This window comes from Danio aesculapii, chromosome 15 (genome assembly GCF_903798145.1).
Source record: "Danio aesculapii chromosome 15, fDanAes4.1, whole genome shotgun sequence".
Classification (NCBI taxonomy): Eukaryota; Metazoa; Chordata; class Actinopteri; order Cypriniformes; family Danionidae; genus Danio; species Danio aesculapii.
In genome coordinates, this window is record NC_079449.1 from 39,241,779 (window position 1) to 39,251,778 (window position 10,000).

At 34.1% G+C, this 10,000-nt stretch overlaps 1 protein-coding gene across 1 annotated transcript in view; it reads right to left on the reverse strand.

The window, feature by feature from the left end:
- ap2s1 (adaptor related protein complex 2 subunit sigma 1) overlaps positions 1-9,493 on the reverse strand; it is a 17,891-nt gene extending 8,398 nt beyond the window's left edge. The window contains exons 1-4 of the mRNA XM_056473808.1: positions 9,347-9,493; positions 8,389-8,538; positions 5,027-5,140; positions 858-917 (exon numbers count right to left, since the gene is read on the reverse strand). Coding sequence (XP_056329783.1) covers positions 858-917; positions 5,027-5,140; positions 8,389-8,538; positions 9,347-9,349 — 327 coding nt within the window. The 5' untranslated portion in view covers positions 9,350-9,493. The remainder of the gene's footprint in view (positions 1-857; positions 918-5,026; positions 5,141-8,388; positions 8,539-9,346) is intronic.
- Between the last annotated feature and the right edge of the window lie 507 nt (positions 9,494-10,000).

Here is a 10,000-nt window from a genome sequence, read left to right on the forward strand (position 1 = left end):
ATGTAATTGCTGCCTACAACTTTCATTTTTGAGCATCAAATTAAACGCAACTTTAATCTTTACCATAAACATCAGTGGTTATATATAAACTATAAACTGTTCCCAGTACTTCTGTATTATTTCACTGTTCTTGATTTTTGCATTTTTTCAAACAGATTTGAATGGATTCATAAACACGCAAATCACCGTCATTTATAATTTATGTTGTGTGGTTGTTGAGATCCCGATCTTTTAATGATTAATCGTGCAGCTTACAGTGAATGTATTAATGCAAGCTAAATAAGTAGTCAAGTGACAGAAAACACCTTTAATAACCTAAGAAACCCACCACCACTCACAACTTCTTATATATCAATCCGCGGGTCACTTGTTTTCCAAACCAAGGGTTGTGATGCCTTACACCCCTAATTGCAATCTCCATATAATTTCCCAAGATGACTTGAGTAACTCTATTTGGAAAGTATTTACATTTTTAGGGGAGTGCATCTGCATAAAATATACAAAATTATACAAAAATATACCAAATAAAATAAAAGCACAATAGAACAAAGATTCAATGGAAATAAACAGCGCTTCATAGTTTTCAGTGGATATTTAGAACTTCTTGTGCCCAAATGGTTTAAATTTGTTTAAAATCTTACAGTCACAGGGCTTAAAAATGCATTAAAATGAAAGTATTTCATACTATTACATTAGGTCAAGCTTAATTTATCCCAACATGACATTTCAGATCCGGTGATGTGACTATAGCAGATACACACATTGCAATATTAATGCTAAAATGATATATTGTGCAGCCCTAATCAATATAGTACTGGGATATTTTAGCTTTGATTTAAAGCATGTCCTTCGCTTACCTTGTAGAAATTGAAGACCAGATCTAATTCACACACATTGTGGAAATACTCATTAAGAACCTGTGGAGAAAGAGAAAATCATGCATCAGTGGCGTCATTCACTTTAGTAATGAGCAGCAGAAGAATCAGCTGGCTGTTTTTTTGGGTTGTGACCCAGGCATCTGTTTGTTTGTAGTCCATTTGCTTTTAGTATGTGGGCTGGTTTGGGCCAGTGGTGGTGTTGGGGGAGTAGTTTACAGTGAGGGTCAAAGGAAGTCCCAGAATTCCATGTCACAGTGTTCTTGAACTCCTGGCCGCTGCTTTCCCTCACGGCCACATTCCACAGTAAAAACTACACCAATACAACTGTCCCACAGTGCTGCTTATGGATTTACCTGGAGAGAGCTCTCACTAATGCTCATTTACTAATGATGTGTGGGTTACACTACATTGTTTTTAGATTGGAAATATTTCCAGCTAGGCTGATGCACTTAGACAATATATACAATATTATTATACAGATAACAAAATTATATAATTCAATAATATATATTATTATTATTATTCTGTCATTTAGTTATCTCTGCTAGAGCTTAGGAATAAACAGTATTAAGGACTAAATTATGTTACTTGTGTTAATCTACAATATACAAATTAGTATTGATTTTATTATAATTAATATTATTTTGTTTGTCAAATGTATATATTTTTTATAATTATGGTATTTAGTTTAATTTGTGTTGCAGAAGTTTTTAGTGTGAAAAGGAAGTCTTATTTTGAATTGTGATTACTTTATATAAATGGATAGATGGAAGAAGATCGCACATGGTCACATCGTCCCAGCTATGAGGTCTGCAAGGCTCGTGTTTGAATCGGAGAAGGTTCGGACACTTCATATTTCATTGTGTTTGTTGTATTGAGTTTGCTTTGTATATTGAATTTAAGTGATGTTTGTTTATTTGTATTTGGTTTTCATGTTTATTCATTTCTGTTTTTCTTTATAAAGGCTCTTACAGATCAATTTTCCAGAGATGTGTGTGAATTCTGCACTCAAATAAATTGTAAATCACCAGTGGAAGAATCCATTCTTTATTGAGCCAAACAGTTAAACATTGCCATATATACCTTTGCCATATAAGGTAAAAGGTCAAAGAACTTTGCAAATTGCGGGAGGATAAATCAAAAATAGATTAACTACATCACTATGTGACCCTGTTTTCTTTTTTATTATATTAAAATTTTATTCATATAGCCCATTTATAAACAGCCATTGTTAACCAAAGTTTCACAAAAACAGAAAAAAAAATTATTAAATAAACTAAACTATTCAAATACTGTATGTGAATGAATAGCATGGTTTGCTTGAAATTGGTGGTGTTTTCTTATGTCTTGTCTCTAAATGAAACCCGGACACATGAACTTCATCTCCAAAGATGCTTTGAAATTTACTTCAACAGCACCTTACCCTTCAAATAGAGGTTTGGGTCAACTTGACTATGAAAGAAATATTACTGTTGCACTATAGAATATACAAACTTAAAATTATAATGTTTAATAATACTATTTTGAAGAAATAATTACACAAGTGTGAATCCACGTTTCGATTTTAATATAAATTAAATTTGTAAAAAAAAAATTTGAAATTTATGTATTTTGTCAAACTCTCAATAAACTGAACAATTAAATCAATTAATGCTAAAATGTATTTAAAACCATAAAAATTTAAAAAATAAATTAAAAGACAGCCAAAAAATTACTTGCAAAAAACAAAATGCTAATTTATATACCGTAAAACAAGATAAAATGTGGAATGCATTTTAATTCTGCTGATAACTATTCTGAATTTGCTTGATAACAGAAGCTTCTGATTGGAAGTTCGGAAGTTCAGACAAAAGTCTGGTCACCTATACAACTTTCAGGAACAACAGATAATAACTTGACGCCTTGTCAATCATTTGGTATCAGAAGTGGCTTATATGAAAGGGAAAGGCCTTTAGATTTCGCTTATTTTACCAAAATAAAATATGATCATGATTTGATTTTTAATGATTTAATTAGGACAGTAAGGTCAACAGATGATTTATCGTAAAAATCTACCTTCTGCCACTTTTCCAAATGATTAGAAGTCAACTAGAACTATACGTCAAGTTATTATTTGTTGCTCTTACATCTGGGATCGACGACAAGACTTTTGTCAGGTAGTGTATGAAATTTTAAAGCCATTACAGAGAAAAGAATATATATTATACATATCAAGATTGTTTTAGAAGACATGTCAACCAGACCTAATTAACAACGTTTCTTTTAATGACCAGGAACTTGGTTATGTTAATATTTGTAGGAGAGCGAGCAGGCAATCACTTTCAGACCACATTAATTTATCATACAGCACATTAATGGCCTTCATTAAAGTTCATTTCCTGACGTTTTAAAGCTAGCAACTTAAACTTCCCTTAAGAGTCTGCATATCTCATTTGATTACGCTACATAAAAGTCCATAGAAGAGTGATTTTTAATTACGGATTCTGTGCAGCATAAATCAATTTAGTGCTCAGGAAGTGTGCTGATTGCACCATTTAACTGCTCAATTGAATGCAAAACACATTAGGTAATGATTTTATTAGACGCGAGCCAAATGGAGTCCATACATATACATAACTCTCATGATCTCAAGAGATGCAGCAGAATCCCACGCCTCAATCTATGCTTTCTAAACACACACAAAGTGGGTTGAGGGTAGAATCAGCAAGATTACACTTTTAATAAGAAATGAGAGAGGATGGGTTGTTGAATTATTAGAAAATAATGCACATGTGACTTACATGTGACTTATTTCATTTAAACCATGGTTACCACACTTAAAGGGGATCTATTATGCCCCTTTTTACAGGATGTAAAATAAGTCTCTGATGTCTCTAGAGCAGGGGTGGACATACTCGGTCCTGGAGGGCCAGTGTCCTGCACAGTTTAGCTCCAACACTAAACAAATACACCTGAACATGCTAATCAGTGACTATGTTTACATGGACATCAGTAATTGGAATATTTGCCTTAATCTAATTAAGACAATAATAAGATTAAGTCGTTTACATGAGTTGCTTTTTTAATGTTTCTTTCATGATCCTGTTTTACATGTTATAGCACATAATTAGATTAACGTCATTGCATCACCGCGCTATCCGCATTTCCTCCGGAGTTTCATGTAATTTCGGGTGTTTCATTATTAATTTGTTGACTTTAACTGCGGTTTGGCACTTTTGACTTTCATTCGGGCATGCCCCCCATGACAAACAAGGGGGGGAGGGGGGTGGAGGACTATCCTGCCGCAAAATGCAGTGAAAAGCCCTACATGATGGTAATAGTTTGATTAAGGTGTTTACATGTCTGTAATGCACTTTAATAATGCGACTAAAATCGGCATACTCCCCACTTCTTAATTCGATTTCCCTTTAGTTCGATTATGACCTTAATCTGATTAAATTAATGAAAAAAAATAGCTGTTTACATGGTTAATCAGCTTAATCAGAGTCTTAATCGCATTAAAATCGAATTATTGAGGTCCATGTAAATGTAGTCAGTGTCTTCAAGATCACTAGAAATCTATAAGCAGGTGTGTTTGATTAGAGTTGGAACTAAACTGTGCAGGGCACTGGCCCTCCATGACCGAGTTTGCCCAGCCCTGCTCTAGAGTGTGTATGTGACGTTTCAGCTTAAAATACCACAGAAAATATGTTTTAGAACTAGTTTTGAAACTTTCCCTTTTAGGCTTTGATCCAAATTGTACGGTTTTGTTGACTGTCGATTTAAATTCTAATGAGATTGTGCTCTTCTCAAAAGAGGGAGGAGCTACAAACGCCTATGCATCAACATAGAAGCAGATTTAAAAGAGGACTAATGTTATGTCAGTGAAAAAACTGTAAATGTCAAAAAAATGAAAGAGAAGAAAGCAGTCTATAGAGACCAACGTGTTTATTTATGCACCCTAAAACTCGCCGAGTTCTCTCAGATCGTATCTTAGATAGTTCACACATTGTGATCAAACTTTGGTCAATTCCCAGCTGAAACTACTTTAGCTGTGCGTTTATCTGAAAATAATCCCAAACACTACAATATTCATCAGCCAATCGGAATCAAGCATCCCAAAGAGTTACAATGTAAATTGAGTTAAATCTGGCTTTTGTAAAATTTACCTCAACAAAGTTGTGAATAGCTTCCAGGTATGCCAGGTTATTATCCGTCACATCCACGCAGATGCAGAAGTACAGGCCAGCATACCGCCTGTAAATGATCTTGAAGTTTCTGAACTGCAGAGGAAAAATAGCATATAATGTTTAAGACCAATACATAGGCACCATTTGACCACAAATGTAAACAATTCCTGCCTAAGGCCTTTAAAATGATATGAAGTGTGATGTTTATAAAAATCGAATAAGGATTAGAATCATAAATGGTAAAATTGAATAGCTGGCACTACAGACACTATCATTTCAGCATGACATAATATTATTTTAATTGTTTGGATACTTTTTATTTTCTCTGCATGTAGCCAAAATGAGGATCCCCTTACGAGGAAGCATAGATAAAGTAAATATAACAATTTAGAAACAAATTTTCAACCTAAAGAGAAACTTATACAAATTATTTAAGATTTATTTTAATGATCTTTTCACAATAAGGTACATTAGCTACGACCAGTGTTGCCAGATGTAGGCGTGCCCAATATGGCAACACTGGCCATATTGGTAATTTTTTGTGGGTTTTTTTTATACAATTTATTTTTCCTATAGAGAATTTTTTTTTTATAAAAGGTCTTGTTTTCAAGCTCTATTAACCATAACCAGCTATGAGGTAGTACAATCACTTTTTTTAAGACAAAAAACATGATGAAAAAACACAAAGGTACCAGACTGTCCACCTAATTGCTTTAATTAGAGAAAGAATTTTTAAAAGTTTCATTTAAAGTCATGACTAATGTAGTTTTTCAACATAAATTTAGGTGCTAAACAAGGCTATTTTAAAAACAACATCAAGAGATGCTTTCAACAAAAGCAAATTCTAAAAACCTCATCCTTCTTCACAGGTCTGTCTTTAAGTGTTCACAAGTTATTATAAAAGCCAACATGCTTATAATTGTTTTTTTTTTTACTTCCAGAACCCAACTACTTAGGCTGCATTTACACTGCAGATCTTGATGCTCAATTTCGATTTTGTGACTGTATCCGATTTTTTTGATGACTTGCTTACATCATCTTTTAAAAGTGACTCGTATCCGATCTTCTGCATTTACACAGCACACGGCAAAGGCCCAATGACCAAGAAAAAAAAAAAAAAATAAATAAATAAAGAGCGACTGACTGACAGCTGATAATTAAAGAGCGATCTTTTCTTTATTCCTGTATGTAATCTGTTCGCAGCCTTTGACAAGCTGTTTTACAATAGTTTATGACAGAAAGGTTCTCATTTGTCCATCTTCTTTTGATATAGAGGCCTTTTTAAAACCTTTAGGCATCGTAATGTAATGTCCATGGCGTGATTTATGCACGTGATGTATGCACTAGTTTTATATTAGTTTACGTTGCGGACATTGCAATCTCTCGCTCTCGTTCACATGCTTAAATACCTGTGCTATATGACAATATAAAAGCTGTTTTAGTCTTCGCGTGTGAGGTTTAAGGTTTGCGACTCTGCTGAAGTCTGTTCTGAAATAAAAGCATCAGACTTGATGTCATTCGCTATGGTTTTTAATTATGCGCGACTCGATCTACCTGCTTACACTGCAGACACGAGGGCACAGATCCGATTCATATCGGATAAATTTCCGCATACGAACAAGGCCTGCATCTGATTTGATTAAATCGGAATCCATGTGATTTGTTCCTGCTTACATGTACATCGGAAAAAAAAAAATCGGAATTGGGTCACTTGAACAGTGCAGCGTAAATGCGGCCTTAGTTACACTTCATGGTCATGTACACGCTGTAATGTTTCAGGAGAGAAACTGCATTTAAATATGGTCATGAATTCACATAATTATAAAATCTTGTGTGTACAGAACACAACTGCCTCCTAAAATTGCAATGATTGGTACTTGAAAACTACAGAAATATGCTGCCATTTTGTTTGCATTTGGCATCTGCCTATTTGACCAAGTAACAGCAACCAAAGACTTGTTATAGAGTGGAGGAACTATAACCTAAATATGTTTGCAAAACCCCGGAAACGAGTTAGCATTTTATCAGTTCTGGTTCCCTCATCCCAAAGTCAACGTTTTTTTTAAATGGGATTTCGATTAAATCGCTTAAATAACAAACTCAAGATACTTTCATGTTTTATTCTACAACATAAAACACAATAGTTACATCCCATTCTTGATTTATTCATTTATTTTTTACATCGGTTACGCTTCTTTAAATTTTTTTTTTTTTTTTTGGAATTCATATTGTCTGTCGATAATTCCTTCACTTGTAGAGACCGTCATGAAAGATTAATTTGCTGATCATTATTTGAATTTAATGATTTTATGAAGCTACTGCTTACCAGTACAGCCTGTCTCTTTCCCTCTCTCAGTAATGCAAATGTGTAAATAACTTTGTAGAAATACATAAATATTAACTGTCATTTTAAATTGATCAACTGATTTTTCATCAGTTTTTTCCTCATCTGGACACATTTCACTCTGTCATAACTGCAATATTTGCACTCCTCCTAAAAATGTATAGCATAGGTGACTCCATGGGCTGCTTTTCGCTGTACTTATAGAATATTAAATGTTGTTCTCCATCCATGATGGAACTTGCAGGATGCTGTATGCACGCACATGATACACTTATTTAAATATGTCTTATGATAATACTATGTAGGCACATTGATAAAACATATAGTATGTTTTAAAACTTTTACAACAACCGTAAAACAACTGTATTTTGTACATAAAAAAAAAACTATCCAGAAGGCACGTAGGTTTATATACAGATTTGTTTTAGTATATTTGTATTTGTTTATAATATATAGCATGGATTATACTAAATTAAACCGAGAGAGCAAATCTTTGCCATTAACTGGGTTTCTAAAAATATGCTTGAAAAGTTGTCTGTAGCAGGGTGGTGCTGACGTCACAGGCGAGCGCCCCGAAGGCACTGTAGTCTGTTTATAGCCTAATGTTAGCTTTTCAGTTCTTGCGTTTGCATTTAAGATCCAAAAGTGCTAAAAGTTGTATTTTCATGTGAGGATTATCCGGCTGGACAAAACGTGTAAGTGTAATGAACATCGTTTGAATACAAAGCTTATTATTTGCAATCTTCGAAAAGCCTATGGGAAAATCCTATGGGGATTTTATCGAGAGAACCCGTTTTATGCTAGCATTCAATTGGCCTACAAGATGACGTCATAATCATAGACGTCATAACTCCATTATGGTAAACGCTTTTTTAACTAAACTGAGGTGTTCGGTTTCATTTAACTGAGGACTCATTTAACAAACAAAATTTGCACCACAGTTGCACTTGCACAAAGAACCACCGTGAGTGTCAAATGTTAAAAGCGAGTGTTTTACCTCAACAAAGTTGGTGTGTTTGGCATCACGGACTGTCACTACAGCATGAACCTCTTCAATCAGCTTCTGCTTCTCGTCGTCATCAAACTGCATGTACCACTTGGCCAGCCTGGTTTTCCCTGCCCGATTCTGGATGAGGATAAAGCGGATCTGGAAATAAACAGTAAAATAGTAACAATTAGTAAATCAGTCGGTAAAGCGGAGGAAACATAAACCTTATTGGGGTAAAGTTGGTTTTATTTTCTCACATATTTAGAGTTTTTCCTTAATAATATTAATATTCCCTGATATTAATATAATTTCAAGAGAGTATTCTTTGCAAATTCTAGATAAGAAAACCATATTAGCAGGTAATGGCTATCAAAGTACAACATCGTTCACAGTCTATTAAAAAGTGCTAATGTTGTTTTGAAGTCATATTTACATGCAATTTCAGACCAGATATTCAAAGTAATGTGGTAAACAATATCATAGAGATCGTGTCACAAGTTGTCACTGTTCAATAATAAGCGACTGTGCCAATTTTACCTCAATTTAAACCTGACATGTCACGTGCTTGCTTGTAATGTTAGTGGGCATTATGACAATCAGTTTAGACAAACCAGTGTGCAGCAAGATTCTTGTTGAAACGCCTTTAGAAATGAATTATTATATACTATAAACGTTAAATACAGGGCTAGCATCAAATAACTAAGGTTAGCCATGAACATTTGGCTTCATTATATCAGCGTTATTTCTACTCTGATACGCATTATTGTAATGACAGCCTGACTAATATTTGTTTTTCATCCTGGATGATATAGTTAATTTATAAGTCTGAATATTTTGATTTATGACCTTGGTGGTGCAATTATAATCGGCATATTTTACACTAGCATGTTAGCTGATAAGAACTGACACTCCAACCACTCCGACAAATATCATCTGAAAAAGCTATAAAAATTGCTTTTACACTTACCATCGTGCTCGGTTTTTATCGTTCGCGGTTGTCGGACTTATTCTGATGAATGTTTAATTGATTTAATTAGGAAATACAGACGCCTCAGCTTTGGATGAGATCTGTAGCCACCCGCTATCTTCTCCGGACAGGATGCAAGCCGAGGGCCGTTGCTGCAAGGAGTGTTGGGAAATGTAGTTTTGTAAGCCATCAGTTCACATACAAACGCATCAAGAGAAAGGGCCTTTGCGTACTACAATTACGAGCTTACACCGGGGCTGAACTGTCACATGACTTAAAGGTTTTACGTTTTATGTAGACTTTTATAAATATTTGATGTGACCTTTGGCTAGGGGATTAGTTCATAAATAAGCATATAGTTATCGTAATACATTTCATAGAGAATGAAATGCTTTAAAATAGACCCCAAAACGAAAACCAAAATTTGTAGCGTCGAACTGATAGTAATGACAGCTTTTATGAGCATTGAACAGCACTCTTAAGGTTGGAAGAGGTTTACAAAACATTGTTAATATAATAAACATTTATAAAAGTCATGTATAAATATATGATTTTATATAATTAATTTATTGCTCAATAGTTTTAATAGATGTATGGAATGTTATCATTTCCAGTTAGTAGCTTTAGTGCTTCAGATGAATTATTCTGAACTTA